The sequence below is a fragment of the Microcaecilia unicolor genome, chromosome 9, assembly GCF_901765095.1.
Source record: "Microcaecilia unicolor chromosome 9, aMicUni1.1, whole genome shotgun sequence".
Taxonomy (NCBI): domain Eukaryota; kingdom Metazoa; phylum Chordata; class Amphibia; order Gymnophiona; family Siphonopidae; genus Microcaecilia; species Microcaecilia unicolor.
In genome coordinates, this window is record NC_044039.1 from 11,156,384 (window position 1) to 11,174,028 (window position 17,645).

Below are 17,645 nucleotides of genomic sequence, written 5' to 3' on the forward strand. Positions count from 1 at the left end.
TGAGCAGGATTCGGAAGCAGTCAGGAGGCTAGCCCTCCTTAATATTCAGACTGTCAAAGTAATGCTTTGATGTTTCTCTTATATATACTATCTGCTAACACGTTTGCTTATTTCCGATCTGAGGAAGAAGGGCAACCTTCGAAAGCTAATCAAGAAATGTATTAAGTTATGTCCAATAAAAAAGGTATCATCTTATTTTCTTTTCCATGTTTTATTTTGTTTGATTTCTATAGATTCTACATGGAATGTTGCTATTCCACTAGCAACATTCCATGTAGAAGTCGGCCCTTGCGGATCACCAATGTGGCCGCGCAGGCTTCTGCTTCTGTGAGTCTGACGTCCTGCACGTACGTGCAGGACGTCAGACTCACAGAAACAGAAGCCTGCGCAGCCTTCTACATGGAATGTTGCTAGTGGAATAGCAACATTCCATGTAGAATCTCCAACAGTAGCAACATTCCATGTAGAATCTCCAATGGTATCTATTTTACTGTCATAGTAATGCTTGAATGTTTTCACTTATATACACTGTCAGCTAGCACATTTGCTTACTTCCGATCTGACGAAGAAGGCAACCTTCGAAAGCTAATCAAGAAATGTATTAAGTTATGTCCAATAAAAAAGGTATCATCTTATTTTCTTTTCCATGTTTTATTTTGTTTGATTTCTATAGATTCTACATGGAATGTTGCTATTCCACTAGCAACATTCCATGTAGAAGTCGGCCCTTGCGGATCACCAATGTGGCCGCGCAGGCTTCTGCTTCTGTGAGTCTGACGTCCTGCACGTACGTGCAGGACGTCAGACTCACAGAAACAGAAGCCTGCGCAGCCTTCTACATGGAATGTTGCTAGTGGAATAGCAACATTCCATGTAGAATCTCCAACAGTAGCAACATTCCATGTAGAATCTCCAATAGTAGCAACATTCCATGTAGAATCTCCAATGGTATCTATTTTACTGTCATAGTAATGCTTGAATGTTTTCACTTATATACACTGTCAGCTAGCACATTTGCTTACTTCCGATCTGACGAAGAAGGCAACCTTCGAAAGCTAATCAAGAAATGTATTAAGTTATGTCCAATAAAAAAGGTATCATCTTATTTTCTTTTCCATGTTTTATTTTGTTTGATTTCTATAGATTCTACATGGAATGTTGCTATTCCACTAGCAACATTCCATGTAGAAGTCGGCCCTTGCGGATCACCAATGTGGCCGCGCAGGCTTCTGCTTCTGTGAGTCTGACGTCCTGCACGTACGTGCAGGACGTCAGACTCACAGAAACAGAAGCCTGCGCAGCCTTCTACATGGAATGTTGCTAGTGGAATAGCAACATTCCATGTAGAATCTCCAACAGTAGCAACATTCCATGTAGAATCTCCAATAGTAGCAACATTCCATGTAGAATCTCCAATGGTATCTATTTTACTGTCATAGTAATGCTTGAATGTTTTCACTTATATACACTGTCAGCTAGCACATTTGCTTACTTCCGATCTGACGAAGTAACCTTCGAAAGCTAATCAAGAAATGTATTAAGTTATGTCCAATAAAAAAGGTATCATCTTATTTCTTTTCCATGTTTTATTTTGTTTGATTTCTATTGATAACCTTCTTTGAGAAAAACGTTTGGACATATCCTGATATAATAAAATCAACGCAGGTCAGGAGGAAAGCCTTCCTGGCTTTAAGACCAGAAATATTAGCGTTAGGAGGTTTTTTCCACTTAAATTATCCCTGCAAATGTAATGTAAAGTATCTGGGTGAGAAATATGTTTTCTTTGTGCCAGACCAGCTACGTTGCCTTTATTGACTTGAGAAAGATAATTTAGGATATTTCTAATAGTTTGTTAGAATTAACACTGTTTTTATATTAGGCTTATAAAAATATAAATATTGGTGAGTTAAGTGCTAAGCCTTATGATTGAAAAAAGTTTGTTTTTATACTCTTCCTCTGAGTTTAGATGATTCTACCCCCCCCCCCCCCCCTCATCTTTTGGTCTAAGACAAGGAATTTAATTTAACTTTCAGTTTGTTAAGAAAGGGAAATCCAATTTCTACTATTGTATTTTCCTTCCTGATTTTCATGTTCAAGATTTAAGGCTTGTAAAATGTTTAAATACTAATAAATATACATTTTAAAATATCAAACATATAAACGGTGAGTGACCGTACTCACTCGCAAATGCGCAGTAGACTTCCCTCTCTGTCCCGCCCCCACGTCAATACGTGATCATGGGAGGGCGGGACAGAGAGGGAAACTACGCGAAGGGGAGGGAACCACCGAGGTCGCCACTGCTCCCCCTCCCCCCCGAGGTCACCGCCACTGGTACCCCCCCCCCCCCGGAGTCGCCGCCGCTGCCACCCCTGCACCCGGCCCGTCTCTTCGCTATTCAACTTACATCTCCAGAGCAGGCAGATCAGCTGAGCTGCTGTTGGCCTTCCTTCCCTGCCTGTGTCCTGCCCTCGCCGACGTTACGTCACACGAGGGCGGGACACAGGCAGAGAAGGAAGGCCGACGGGAGCTCAGCTGATCTGCCTGCTCCGGAGATGTAAGTTGAATAGCGAAGAGACGGGCCGGTGGCGGCGGCTACTCGGGGGGGGGGGGCCAATGGCGACCTCAGGGGGAGGGGCCAGCGGCCACCCAATAGCCCGTTAACGGGCTCAACGGCTAGTAAATAATAAACAAACTCATTTGTTGTGCGAATCATCACCCTTTCCCTTGAAGAAACTACTTACTAAACTGATGATAGACGTTTGAACTGGTTCCTTCAACAACTTTTAAAGCTACGCTGATTATGCTTGATGTATGCTGTCATTAAGAAATGTGGAAAGTCACCTTCTCTGTTCAATGACTGCCATAAAATCTAGTGCCAGACTTAAGAGGCTGGAATAAAATCTATATACAAAGATCAGTTATAAGTCTGGCAAAGAGCCCTTCCATTTTATTACCAAGCAATCAATCAAAAGGCATATTTGTCCAACCGCGTTTTTAATCTATGTATAGAAAATGTCATGAAGGGGTCGAGGCTCAAAGCGATTTAACCAGCCAGACATGGCCGCCGTCTGGTTAACTCGCTTGTTTGGGGCTATCTGCTAATTTTCAACGACACTTAACTGGTTATCGCTACTAAAATTTAGTGCTTAGCACCTAAGTGAAAACCTGCTATTTTGGGGTTGTTCTGGGGTGGATTCAGCACTTAACTGGCCAGGTTAAGCATATAAATAGGACCTCATAAAACTCAGGGGTCCTTTTACTAGGGTGTGCTGAAAAACGGGCTGCGTAGGCGCCTGTTTTGGTTATGCACAGATCCAATTTTCAGCGTGCCTGTAAAAAAAGGCCTTTTTTAAAAATTTTGGCCAAAAATGGATGTGCAGTAAAATAAAAATTGGCGTGTGTCCATTTTGGGTCCGAGACCTTACCGCCAGCCACTGGCTTAATGGTAAGGTCTCACGCAGTAATCGTCTACGCGCGTAGAATGACGATTACTGCCCGGTTTCTGCCAAGCGCCGGAAAATAAAAATTATTTTACTGCCCAAGGGTATCTGATGTCCCAGGTGAGCCTTCCCCCTCCCTCCACCCCCAGGGTCAGCTCAAAGCAATCTTCTGCTCGAGACAAGGAATGAAATAGTGCCCCTGCTCAGGCAGGGTCATCAAGGAAAGCAAGAGTGAGATTTCAGAGGGGGGAGGGGGGATGGAAGTAAGGGAGACCCAGAGAGGGGGTGCAGGGAAGCAAGGGGAAATGTCAGACAAGGAGGTTGAAGAAAACAGGAGATGAGGTGTTCCTATCTAATCCATTATACAGACTTTAGTTCACCCAAAACAATAGTAATTGCTAAAGCAAAAGCAAAAGTTTATTAAAAACTAGTGAAACATGCCGGTTTCCTGCGGCAATGAAACGGGCGCTAGCACGGTTTCCGTCCGGACCTCCCCCCCTCCGTACTCACCCCGTCGGTTTTCGTCCGCCATTGTTGCGGACCTCGGCACGTCGCCACCGTCAATCTGTTGACATTGCTCCGCCCTCGACGTCATCACGTTTGACAGTGACGTCAGTGTCCTCAGAACGTTGAGGGTGAGTTTTATTATATAGGATAAATACGTGGTCTAAAGCTGTTCTAGTTGGATAGGCAGTGCCTAAGATTTTGATTTCTTACTTATTTGATAGCTTTTTAATTTATTTGAAAGCTTCCCTTATCTAGATATAAATATCCAGGGCCGCCGAGAGGGGGGGGCAGGGGGGACAAAATTCCCCGGGCCTCCAAGGGGGGCCCGGTGCCGCAGTCCCCTCCACCTGCCCCCCTCCATCCACCACCGGGTCAGGCCCCCCTGAATTCAAATCATAGTGCCTCACTTCGACCTCGCTCCGTGTGAAAGAAGCGCAGCAGCGGCAGTCTGCAGATCGCCTCCCTTTGGGCCTTCCCTCCCTGTGTCCCGCCCTCGCGCAATCCCTGTGCCCCGCCCTCATCTGACATAACTTGCGCGAGGGCGGGACACAGGGAGGGAAGGCCCGAAGGGAGACTGCCGCTGCTGCTCTTCTTTCACACAGAGCGAGCTCGAGGTGAGGTGCTAGGAGTGGCCTAGTGGTTAGGGTGGTGGACTTTGGTCCTGAGGAACTGAGTTCAATTCCCGGCACAGGCAGCTCCTTGTGACTCTGGGCAAGTCACAACCCTCCATTGCCTGCCGCATTGAGCCTGCCATGAGTGGGAAAGCGCGGGTTACAAATGTAACAAAAATAAATGATTTGAATTCAGGGGGGCCCGGCCCGGTGGTGGATGGAGGGGGCAGCGACAACAACAACCTCGGGGGGGCGGGGCCCCGGGGGCGGCCTTGCCCTAGGCCCAGCCCAATCTCTCAGCGGCCCTGTAAATATCATGAAATAAAAATTGAACACCACTAAAACAGGTTTAAAATTATTATAGCTGGTAGAAACAGCAGTTATAATCTCTGTATTTTGTGCTCATTTTTCTACACTGTTCTATACAAAGTTTCAGTGAGAATATCCTGCTTCTTGATCTTAACTATTCGTCTTAACTGTTGCTGTAATCTGCCTTTGGGAAGCCTGGCGTTAAAAAGGTGGAATATACAGAAATTAAATGGAAGTAAAATTAAACTCTCCTTTTCGTTGGGGCACATGGAATCACATCTGCATCTGATGTGTGTTTTGGTGGCCCTTTACTAGGTGAAAACATTTCTGCATGAATACGGGGGGGTGAGGGAGGGGGAGTCCCTATAGCCAGCCCCTCCAAATGACACAATGATTTAAAATGTAGTGCTCTAACCAATGAAACCAGTACTTCCTCTGTGTACATCCATATGTCTATGTAGCTGTTGCAAAATTGGGCAGACTGGATGGACCGTGCAGGTCTTTTTCTGCCGTCATCTACTATATGCTGCACAAGCGAGCATGTTTAATATAAGTGAGATTAAATCAAAATGCTAGGAACAGTAAAGAACAAGGATGTACCGTATTTCCCCGAAAATAAGACACTGTCTTATATTAATTTTTGCCCCCAAAAATGCGCTAGGTCTTATTTTCAGGGGAAGCATCGGGGTTGGCCCGCCCGCCCTCCGTCGCTCCCGGAACTAACCTTAAACGCCTCCTTTCACCTTCGCAGCAAGCAGCAGCAGGGCAGGCCACTCCTTCCTTCCGTGTCCCGCCCTCGCCTGACGTAACGTCCACGAGGGCGGGGCACGGAAGGAAGGCGAGGTCTGCCCTACTGCTGCTTGCTGCGAAGGTGAAAGGAGGCATTTAAGGTTAGTTCTGGGAGCGACGGAGGGAGGGAGCCCAGCGACCTCGGGTGGGGGGGCGGCCCGGGGGCGGCCTTGTCCGGCTCTTGGCAGCCCTGCTTTCAAACAAAAATTTGCTAGGTCTTACTTTCGGGGGAGGCCTTATATCTACCAATTCAGGAAAACCTCTACTAGGTCTTATTTTCGGGGAAACAGGGTAGCAGCTCATAGGTTTGCTTGCTTTATTTTGAGTGTACTGGATGACGGTTGCGCAGGGAAGGAGGACACATAGACTAACTTAATTGGTTTCAACTTTTTTGACATCATCCCCGTTTCCTGTTTTCTTCAACCTTCTTGAGGCTTCACACAGTATCTGACAGGGGAGGGATTTTGTGTTGCTGTTACTGAGGGAAAGGATATCACAATTGTACCAAGGATAGTGAAAAGAAAACTAGGCAAAAGGAAAAAATGGGAGGGGAGAGCAAGGCAATCAAATTCTCAGAGGTGGGCATAACTCTCAGTAAAGAGCATAAATCCTTTGAATATTTAGCTCATAATTGGTACTCTATGCTGGGTTTTCTGCATTTATTCGAGTTCAACTTTGTTTATTCAACTTCAGGTTTTTCTCTCTGTTTTTTAAGAGGCATAATACAAAACTTGTAAGTTGATTAAAGTGTCTTAAGTTTCAGTAAAAATGTATCAGCGTATATATTTGCTTTGTATTTATTAACCTGTATTTCTGTGCATTCAGATTCAGTACTGTACCAGCAGTGTCACTAAATTCACCTGAGCACTTTTTGGCTGCCTGTTGTATGAAATCCCACTTCACAGTACACAAATGCCAACATCTTGCCATGCTAATATAAGCTTCAAGTGTAAAAAAATATATATTTCTCTGTATTAGTGTTTACACTTGGCTGCCACTTGGCAGTACAGTGTAAATGGTCAGAGAAGTTCCTGTTTGGTTGTTTCCTTTATAGGAGCAGGGCCACCAAGAGACTGAGCCGGGCCCGGGGCAAGGCCACCCCTGGGGCTCCGCCGCTCCTTCCCAAAATCGCCACTGCTCTCCCCTCTACCCACCCACCCCCCCCCCCCCCGAGGTCACCACCGCCACTCCCCCCCCTCTGTCAGCCACCGGGCCGGGCCCCCTGCATTGAAATCGCAGTCTCACCTCTGTGAAAGCAGCGCTACAGGCAGCAGAACACCTCCCTTCGGCCCTCCTTCCCTCCTTGTGTCCCGCCCTCACAGAAGTTACGTCAGACGAGGGCGGGACACAGGGAGGGAAGGAGGGCTGAAGGGAGCCGTTCTGCTGCCTGCAGCGCTGCTTTCACGGAGGTGAGACTGCGATTTCAAAGCAGGGGCAGACGGTCGACGACAGAGGGCGGGTGGGACTGCAGCGCCGGGTCCCCCTTGGAGGCCAGGACCCGGGGAATTTTGTCCCCCCCTGCCTCCCCTCTCTGCGGCTATGTATAGGAGAGTCAGAGTCTAGGTGCATTCCCCTTGGAAGATTTGCTAATCCCAATGAGAAGCAGCCACCAGTGTCCCCTAGGCTTGTCTTTTCCTAAAATGTCTAGTTGCACTAGTGCCGATCCTAGGTCGGCCGCCACCTGGGGCAGATCGCCGCTGTGCACCCCTCCCCCCCCCCCAGGGTGCAGCACCCCCCTCCCCGGCACATTAAGCCCACCCCACCCCCGGGTGCATTCTTGGCTGCTGGAGGGTACAGAGAGCAGCCGCGCGCCTGTCGGCTCCACTTGGCTCCCACTGCCCCGGAATAGGAAGTAACCTGTTCCGGGGCAGAGGGAGCAGGGAACCAGCGGAGCCGACAGGCGCGCAGCTGCTCTCTGCACCCTCCAGCAGCGTGCACCCGGAGCGGACCGCCCCCACCGCCCCGCCCTTGCTATGCCACTGAATTGCACCTTCTCTGCTGTGGAATGCTATGGCCTGCCTACCTTCTGATGCCTATTTTACAAAAGTCTGCTCCCCCAGACGTCAAGACCTAGCTACGCCTCTGGTCTCCCTGGTTAGAGAGTAGAGAGGAAGGGAAGATCCCTTTACTCAAAACACTGGCCAGGCAGTTGAACCAAGAAAAAAGAATGCAACTTCTATTCCAGGCTATATAATAAAGAAATGAGGGGGGCTTTTACAAAGCAGCAGTAAGACCAAAGCAGGTTTACCACACGTTGAAATGGAATTACCTCTGGTACAACACAGCTGCCAGCGCTAGTTCCCGCTGGAATGGATGCCATTTCCGGCGCACCATCAGGGACTGTCTTTCTTCTATGTTTGTGCAGCGCTGCGTAAGCCTTGTAGCGCTATAGAAATGCTAAATAGTAGTAGTAGTAGTCTCTTGTAACCAGAGCTAATAGTGTGATGTCATAATGCCTCAGGCCACCAATAAGAGCCAATCTCATCAGTGATGTCACAATGGCTTGATTGTCCTATACTTGGCTCACTTTTATTACATAGCTCTTTGAGCAGGGACTGTCTTTCTTCTATGTTTGTGCAGCGCTGCGTACGCCTTGTAGCGCTATAGAAATGCTAAATAGTAGTAGTAGTAGTAGTAGTACAATAACATTTTTTTCTTTAGCGCGCTGCCCGGTTACTGCCGGGTTACCATGGCAGCCCTTACCACCACCTCAGTGGCTAAAGCAGCTAGGGTTCTTCAGCTTGGAGAAAAGATGGCTGAGGGGAGATATGATAGAGGTCTATAAAATAATGAGTGGAGTGGAACGGGTAGACGTGAAGCATCTGTTTACTCTTTCCAAAAATACTAGGACAAGGGGACATGCAATGAAGCTACAAAGTAGTAAATTTTAAATGAATTGGAGAAAACTTTTCTTCACTCAACATGTAATTAAACTCTGGAATTCGTTGACGGAGAATGTGATAAAGGAGGTTAGCTTAGCGGAGTTTTAAAAAGGTTTGGTCGGCTTCCTAAAGGAAAAGTCTACAGACCATTATTAAAATCGACTTGGGGAAAATCCACTGCTTATTTCTGGGATAAGCGGCATAAAATGTTTTGTACTTTTTTGGGATCTTGCCAGGTCTTTGTGACCTGGATTGGCCCCTGTTGGAAAGAAGATGCTGGGCTTGATGGACCTTTGGTCTGTCCCAGTATGGCAATACTTATGTACTTAACCCCCCTCTGCTACCAGGCTGATGCACAGACCTCAGCCCTGACACAGGCATGAGCTTCAGAGGTCACCTGACCTACTGACGCATGCATGTGGCAACCTCTCAGTACACAGTGCCAGCAAATCAGGGAAGAGCCTTCCATGTGTGCACCAGAGTGTTCCAAGCTCCAGCTTTTGTTCCTTCCTTGCCTGCAGTGCAGCGACTTGAACCCAGAGAGAGACTGTGAGAGCTGACCTGAATTTTTTTAGGTACCATTAAATTCTTGCAGGGACGGGTTAGATTCCAGTGGGGATGGGTAGGAACTTGTTAGATTTCTGTCCCTGTGCAACTCTCTACTCCACAGGTCCATCTTTTCTTTTTCTTTTTTTTTTTGTCTACAAACTAAACCCTGGGGCTATGAATTGAACACTTAATTTAGTTTATTTAAAGATTTTCTACACTGCATTTTGAAAGTCACAACAAAGCAGTTTACAATAACATTAACATCAAATAAATAAAACAAATGACAAAAAAAAATGACAGATAAGCATGATAACCTGGGTGGAGCCAGTCAACCCAGCAAGTGAACTCCAGGTCTGGGAATTGAATCCAGGTTTCCCACAGACCATAGGACAACCTCTGTAGTGGAGCCAGTCAACCCAGCAAGTGAAATCCAGGTCTGGGAATTGAATCCAGGTTTCCCACAGACCATGGGACAACCTTTGTAGTGGAGCCAGTCAACCCAGCAAGTGAAATCCAGGTCTGGGAATTGAATCCAGGTTTCCCACAGACCATGGGACAACCTCTGTAGTGGAGCCAGTCAACCCAGCAAGTGAAATCCAGGTCTGGGAATTGAATCCAGGTTTCCCACAGACCATGGGACAACCTCTGTAGTGGAGCCAGTCAACCCAGCAAGTGAAATCCAGGTCTGGGAATTGAATCCAGGTTTCCCACAGACCATGGGACAACCTTTGTAGTGGAGCCAGTCAACCCAGCAAGTGAAATCCAGGTCTGGGAATTGAATCCAGGTTTCCCACAGACCATGGGACAACCTCTGTAGTGGAGCCAGTCAACCCAGCAAAGTCAACCCAGCAAGTGAAATCCAGGTCTGGGAATTGAATCCAGGTTTCCCACAGACCATGGGACAACCTCTGTAGTGGAGCCAGTCAACCCAGCAAAGTCAACCCAGCAAGTGAAATCCAGGTCTGGGAATTGAATCCAAGTTTCCCACAGACCATGGGACTTTCCTTGTCATTCTTGGGCCCTGGGCAGAAACTTGGGAGGGAACCCCAAAACCCACCATCAGGCTGCTTTTCCTTCAGCTTTAAGCATGAAATCCCAGAGCAATTGCCTTGTTTCCACCCCCCAATGGTGGCCTTCATGTCACTTAGGGGATACAACCAGCAGAGAGCTACACAGGAAGGAAACACCAGATTACTGATACCTTAGAATGAATAAAGACTCAAATTTGTGACTTGAGACCTGTGATTTATGTGCATCTATTAATTAATCTTTTTTTTCCATAATAACATTAGAACATAAGAGTAGCCATACTGGGTCAGACCAATGGTCCATCTGGCCCAGTATCCTGTTTTCCAAACAGTGGCCAAGCCAGATCACAAGTACCTGGCAGAAACCCAAATCATGGCAACATTCCATGTAGAATCTCAAAGAATAGCAAGATTCTGGAATCCTAAAGGGCAACAAGATTCCATGCAGAAACTCAAAGAGTAGCAACATTCCATGTAGAACCCCAAAGAATAGCAAGATTCTGGAATCCTAAAGAGTAACAAGATTCCATGCAGAAACTCAAATAGTAGCAACATTCCATGTAGAACCCCAAAGAATAGTAAGATTCTGGAATCCTAAAGAGTAACAAGATTCCATGCAGAAACTCAAATAGTAGCAACATTCCATGTAGAACCCCAAAGAATAGCAAGATTCTGGAATCCTAGAGTGACAAGACTCCATGCAAAATCTCAAAGAATAGCAACATTCCACGTAGAACCCCAAAGAATAGCAAGATTCTGGAATCCTAAAGAGTGACACAATTCCATGCAGAATCCCAAAGAATAGCGAGATTCTGGAATCCTGAAGGGCAACAAGATTCCATGCAGAAACTCAAAGAGTAGCAACATTCCATGTAGAACCCCAAAGAATAGCAAGATTCTGGAATCCTAAAGAGTAACAAGATTCCATGCAGAAACTCAAATAGTAGCAACATTCCACGTAGAACCCCAAAGAATAGCAAGATTCTGGAATCCTAAAGAGTAACAAGATTCCATGTAGAATCTCAAAGAGTAGCAACCTTCCATACTACAAATCCCAGAGCAAGCAGTTGCTTCCCATGTCTGTCTCAATAATGGTCCAGGTCTGACATTGAGTTCAAATGTAACCTGTCAATTACAAAAAAAAATCATAAATATTTAAATTGTCAAGGTATTGAAGTTTGGGGAATGAGGAATCATGGTATTTTAGCTCTTATTACTAACATGGATTTTATGACTGATAATTTCTCTGATCTCAAAAGTAGAGATTCTTGAAGGAATGCCCTTTGAAATGGCTGTGTGAAACATTGCAGATCACTTTAGAATTTCAAAAAGACTTCTCAATGATCAAAGAGAGGAAAAAATGTCTCCAGCATTCAAAATTACTACTTCACTCATTTCTGGCAGATAAAACTTAAAGCTATGGCTGAAAAACAACTGGCAGAAAATTAACTTTTATTTTTGTGCTGTTAAAATCTCCCGCATATCTTGTTGCTTTTTTTTTTTTTTTTTTTTAATTTTTATTTATTGAATTTCAAATTTTACAAATGAATATCAATTTGTAAGGTAATACAGAGAAACAGTTATAAGGCAATTACAAAATAAAAGATATGCATATCTAATCGTAATATTTCTTACTCTTCCTTAGACCACAACAATTATTTGGGGGGAGTGGGTTTAGAAAACTAAAAGGAGAATTCAATAAGGAAAATCAAATTTTAAACCACAATTGGCATAGTCCTATGTTTTATCCCGTCATATTCTATTCGCTGATTCAGTTGTTCCAATCTGGCGGCTAGTTGGAATCTTAGAGTCCAGAAATACCTTCAGCCGACTTGGCTCAAAAAAAAAAACATATTTAACACCTAATAAACGTATCACACATTTACAGGGATAAACCAATGTAAAAATTGCACCCAAAGTTTTTACATCTTCTCTCAGGATATCTTGTTGCTTTTTAAAGTTTAACTCCAGCCCTTGCTTTCTTTTGGAGAGCTCGGAAATGGGAATTTCTAGATTTCACTAATTGGAGCTCAATCACTGGATCAAAATCAAAAACCAGGTGGGCCTTTCAAATGAATTATATCCTCTAGTGATGAATCGTAGCAATGGATTGCAAATATAGAAATAGCTATTGGAAGAGCAGACATTATCAAACAAAGGAAGCGTCTTTAAAAAGCTTAAATTCTATAAATGGCAGATTCTGAGTTTTACAGTCATTTCTGTAAAATAATTAGATTATTGATATAAAATATCTTGAGGAATAATAGACTGTCATATGAAATGGAAGCCATAAAGCCAAAAAGAGAGTTTTGTAATGAGAAGGTCTGTTTTAAAGCTAAACCAGGGCAATTCTATAAATGGACATCTAGAAATACGAGCTACTTACATGTGTCATTAGTGCCAATAATTGACAATGACGCATATATATGCACTAGGGACTAGATTTTATATATGACGCCAAAAAATCAGTGTGGAAAAAAATGCACTTAGCTCTATTCTATAAACCATGCCTAACGTTAGGTGCAGTTTATAGAATACGCATAGAACCCGGACCCATGACTAAATTTAGACACGACCGTTTACACCAACTAAAACCTGGCGTAAAATGCCCACGCCTAACTTAGGCATTGATCGGGCAAATTCTGTGACAGTGTGCATAGTTTGTAGGAATGCCTCTTTCATAGCTATGACCCCTTTTGAGATCCAAACATTAGAATTTACGTGTCCCACTTATTACAGAACATGCTTAGAAAGTTGCATGCATAAATTGTAATTATTTTTTATGTATTTATTTTACTTGTTACATTTGTATCCCACATTTTCCCACCTATTTGCAGGCTCAATGTGGCTTACATAATACCGTAGAGGTGTTCGCCATCTCCGGCAGAGAAAATCATGTACAAAGAGTTGTACTGGTCGAAGAAGGCTCACGTGTTATAGACACACTGGGATTCGTAGAGAGGAAGAGTTATGCAATGTCTGTTTCAGGCTTTGGTTTCGTTGTGTTGCAGGGTTTAGGCATCTAAGTTGGGTCAATGGGGTATGCCTTTTTGTGCCAATTAGTACTGATAATTGCTCATTATTGGTCAATTATTGGTACCAATTGGATTGTTAAACAATTAAGTTGCATGTGCAATTTGGCAACGTTAGTCATCATATATAGAGTCTAGGGGTAGGTGCAATTCTATAAGGTAGCACCTTAGTGCTATAGTGCATAAATGCAAGGGCGTCATACACATGGGCAGAGAGAGTCACCAACCAATGCTCACTATCGGTTGAATACAATGATTGGCAGACCTAGACACATCCACTTACATCTACCATTGACTTGGCGTACGTGAATGTGCTTAACGTTTGGTGCGCCAATACAGGTTTGCACTAGCATTCTATAATGACTTACACATACCTAAGTGCCATTATAGAACTGGCACTAAGCGAGCTCCATTGTGGAGTCTACAGGTTGACAAGAAATTATAGAATTGTCCCCTAATTGTTCACTAAAACAAGGGCTCAGTTAAACCAGAAGCTGCTACTAAGCGGAGATCAAGACCAGTGTAAGAGCACTGGGCACCCTACAGAAAGCTTCAACTTTGCACCTACCAACAGCAGCTCTAAGGCAGTGCCCCTCATTTGGTGGTGATTCAGCATTCATTCATTCATTCTAATTTGATAGCTTGCTCTCCTCAAAACCAAATCAGAGCAGTTTACAATAAAAACATCAAAACAGTTCAGTAATAAGCTGCAAAAGTAAAGGCCCCCTTCCTGTTGTAATCAAGCATATTTCAGAAGGGCTGAGGATCTGCAACAAAGCTTGTTCAGATGGTCAGAAGTACTATTTAGCCTAGGACAACCTTACAACCAGATAATGTAGAATCCCATCATGTAATGCTACTACTACTTACTACTTAACATTTCTAAAGCGCTACTAGGGTTACGCAGCGCTGTACAATTTCACATGGAAGGACAGTCCCTGCTCAAGGAGCTTACAATCTAAAAGACAGGTGTACAATCTAAAGACAAGTGTACAATCTAAAAGACAAGTGTAGAATCGAACTGATAGGGCATACTATATTTCTCAAAAGGTTAGGTGCCGAAAGCAGCATTGAAGAGGTGAGTTTTAAGCAGAGATTTGAAGATGGGTAGGGAGGGGGCTTGGCGTAGGGGTTGAGGAAGATTGTTCCAGGCATAGGGTGAGGCAAGGCAGAATGAGCGGAGCCTGGAGTTGGCCGTGGTGGAGAAGGGTACAGAAAGGAGGGATTTGTCCTGTGAGCGGAGGTTACGGGTGGGAACATAGGGGGAGATAAGGGTAGAGAGGTAGTGAGGAGCCAGTTAAAATGAGTCTAGCTGAGCATCTGCCCCCTCTCCTCACTTTCTTAACAGTATCATCCTTTTCTCTCTTCCCCTTCCAACCTCCTGTCTAGAATCTCCTCTCTATCTCTCCCCTCCTTCTGCCCAGTATAGAACCACCACTGTGCACATATCTTTTCTAAATGTGCAGAGGAAGAAATCCCCCATCTTGTGCTAGTTGCACACACCCTTTACCCCACGAATTATTTCTACTGCCACTACACCGCCAGCAATAGAACCTCTATTTTTCTCCCTGGTTCCCTTCAACTCTCTTCTCAGCTTCCATTTTTTCATTGCTCTGTCTTCTCATCTCATTGCTCCCTAGCTGTTTTGAACCTTTCAACTCTTGTCATGCCCCCTCTGACTCAACTTCCTGTTTCCGCATGGGCTGGGGGGGGGGGAGTGAGATGCCAAACCTAGGCTGGCAAGAGAGAGGGAAGTGGAGGGAGAGATGCCAAACTGTGCCGCTAACAGGGGTGGGGAGGGGGCAATACATTTTATGAGCCACTATGGAGAGCAACTCATAGATAAGACAACTCTGGGTTTTTAAAGGCATTTTGAAATCAACATGAGTATATATGGTAATACACTTTTCACATAAGCACCTAGACTCCTTAGCTAAATTTTAATCTACAACTAAGGTCACGTTTTGAAACAAAGAGTACATCAGGTTCACCTCATAGATGATACTACAAGAATAACTGCCCAAAACAGTAAACAAAACTATCATTATATCAGCGTTTTCCCAACCCTATCCTGCAGTCAGACACACCTAACAGGTCTGATTCTCTGCATAGCCATATTGAATATACATGAGATAGATGTGCATATTGGATTATCAATATCCTGAAAACCAGACAGATTAGTTGTTCCTCAAGGACTGGATTAAGAACCACTATTCTAGAGACTCAGAATTATACACAAACCTACCCCCTCAAACATGCATATAGATTGGTAATCCCAATAACTGTGAAATTAAATGGAGGTCAAAGTTCACTATCCTAGTCAAACAGATAAGCTTTAAGTCTAGATGAGAATTAAAAAGCATTCAACTGCCCAACAAATAATTCTGACCCAACAAAGTCACCCACTAAAGTTCAATTAATGATCAAGTGAGCTAATGTGTTTAAATAAAAAGCCTAAAAGTTAGAGGTTCAGTGTTTTGTGAGACCACATTAGAATTATTGTCTAAGTGGAAAATTAAATGAAAGGGTCAGCTCATAAATCAGACTCAAAATATAGAACTAAATTAAGTTGGCATTAGCCAATAAATTATGCTATAGATTAAGGCAATCTATGGACAGGTTAGTAATAGCAGCAAATAAGATACATAACATGACCTTACCCGGGCAGCCCTGGATGAGTAAGGATCCTCAAATAGAGCCCAGACACGAGGCCTCCACTTTTTCCACCGGTTGACCTTGCCATCAGGCCCCACCACGTCCTCAATGGCCATCCTTTTGTCCAGCTCTTCATCATCTCCATCCAAAATTGGTTGCTCTCCACTGATGAGGTCTGGGGCTTCGAAAATGTCTAGGGCCTCTTCAGCATCCCTGTGCTGGCGGTACGTCATCCAGCAGCATGGTTCCACATCTGTTTCATCGATACCCCAGAAAGCCAGTTCCTCCTCGAAGAGCGGGCCACACACATCGGCTGGACAGTGCAGCTTGCCAGTCCGGTAGTAGTTCAGCACGTAGGCAAAAACCCCCGGGTGCCGATCAAAGAAGAACTCATTGCTCTTGGGATTGGACTCGACCCCAGCGGGAACTTGTTGTTGCTGCTCCCCAGATTCAATCCGGTGCTCAGAAGCGAGTAGGGCCAACCGAGTTCCAGGCAAAGTCTTCAATGTGTTCCGGTAGGTTTCGTGCCTAGTGCCCCCAACGTTGAGGACTATCCTCTCGTTGTCATCAATCTTGCCCATCTCTCTGGATCAGACATGACTTGAGAAAACAAAACAATTAAAAACAACATTAGGATCCCAAAATTCAAAGATTAAAAAAACAACGTGGAAAGAAAGGAAATTGGAAAAGAAAATCAGAAATGTGTGTAACAGAACATCTTAATCCCCAATGACACCAGTCTTAAAGTATCCCTTTTTTAAGAAATGCACCCTCTGAAAGCAACACCCAGCCTTGTCCTTCCAACTCCCCAACTAGCTTTTTCCCCCGAGATGCAGGAAGTAACCTTCCTCTTTCTTTCAGTCTGGATCAAGGGCTTTTCTGCCATGTACAAGTTGGTAACTGGTAATAACGTCTTCTTCTGGTCAGGCATTGTATAAAGCTTCTCTGTTTTCCTGTAAAACGCAGCATCCTTCACCACACTTTAAACGGGTTGCAGCTATTAATTTCGTGTCTCCTTAATAATCAATGGTCTGCTGTCCTTGGCTTTGCCCACCCCTTCCCTCTCCCCCTTTTGCAGTCCTGCTCTATAACTGCGCTACATTCTACTGACCAGCCACCCCTGCTTTTCATTTCTTTTGGGTGCGATCAGCCTATATGTCTCAGACTGAACATAACGTGTTTCGTTTGATTAATTCGTCGCCCCCTTTGTAACAAAATGTTAAATTCTAGGAGGTGAAAACAATGTGGGGCACACCCAAGGCACAGTTATCAGGTAGCCCCCAATGCTAGTTTGAACCCCTTAATCTTCATACTTGTAAATTAAAAAAAAAATGTTTTGGGGAAACAAAAGAAAACGGCTGTCAAGCTTCCATTCTAATCTCCATACCTTAATGAGAAGAGAGAAAAGGCTCTGTATTTATTGCAGTAGCTTACGATCCAAGCCGATCTGAGAGTCTCAGGTGAAAACTACTTGTTGTGTTTTTTCCATTTTCAGGTGGCTGCTCTATGTCCTTCAGTGAAGCCAGGGAGAAGACACAAATTCAGCCTCCGCCTGCTCGTGGCGTATTCTTGCTTGCTCATGCTGATGCACAGGTCGAAAAGGTTTTAGCTCCGAAAAACCCAGCATCACCGATAAACAAGTGGCTGGCTGGGGCAGGGACTCATTTAGGGATAGTCCGACGGCGTATTGCCAATGGCCAAACCGTTTCACTAGGGCTGTAACTCGAGTGCATGTTTTTGAAGATGGTAATATTATCCTATCCTACACTGAAAGTTGAAAGGCAAGTGCCGCTCGGCAGCTGTTTGGCCCTTCCCCTGAGGAAGCGAGCACGCCAGAGGAGCT

The 17,645-nt window shown here is 44.6% G+C and overlaps 1 protein-coding gene across 3 annotated transcripts in view; it reads right to left on the minus strand.

The window, feature by feature from the left end:
• Positions 1–17,422, minus strand: part of KCNC2 (potassium voltage-gated channel subfamily C member 2) — a 119,639-nt gene extending 102,217 nt beyond the window's left edge. For all 3 annotated transcript variants that reach the window (XM_030215268.1, XM_030215267.1, XM_030215266.1), the window contains exons 1-2: positions 17,190–17,422; positions 15,808–16,402 (exon numbers count right to left, since the gene is read on the minus strand). In XM_030215268.1, the coding sequence (XP_030071128.1) occupies positions 15,808–16,383 (576 nt within the window). In that variant the 5' untranslated portion in view covers positions 16,384–16,402; positions 17,190–17,422. The remainder of the gene's footprint in view (positions 1–15,807; positions 16,403–17,189) is intronic.
• Positions 17,423–17,645: the final 223 nt, after the last annotated feature.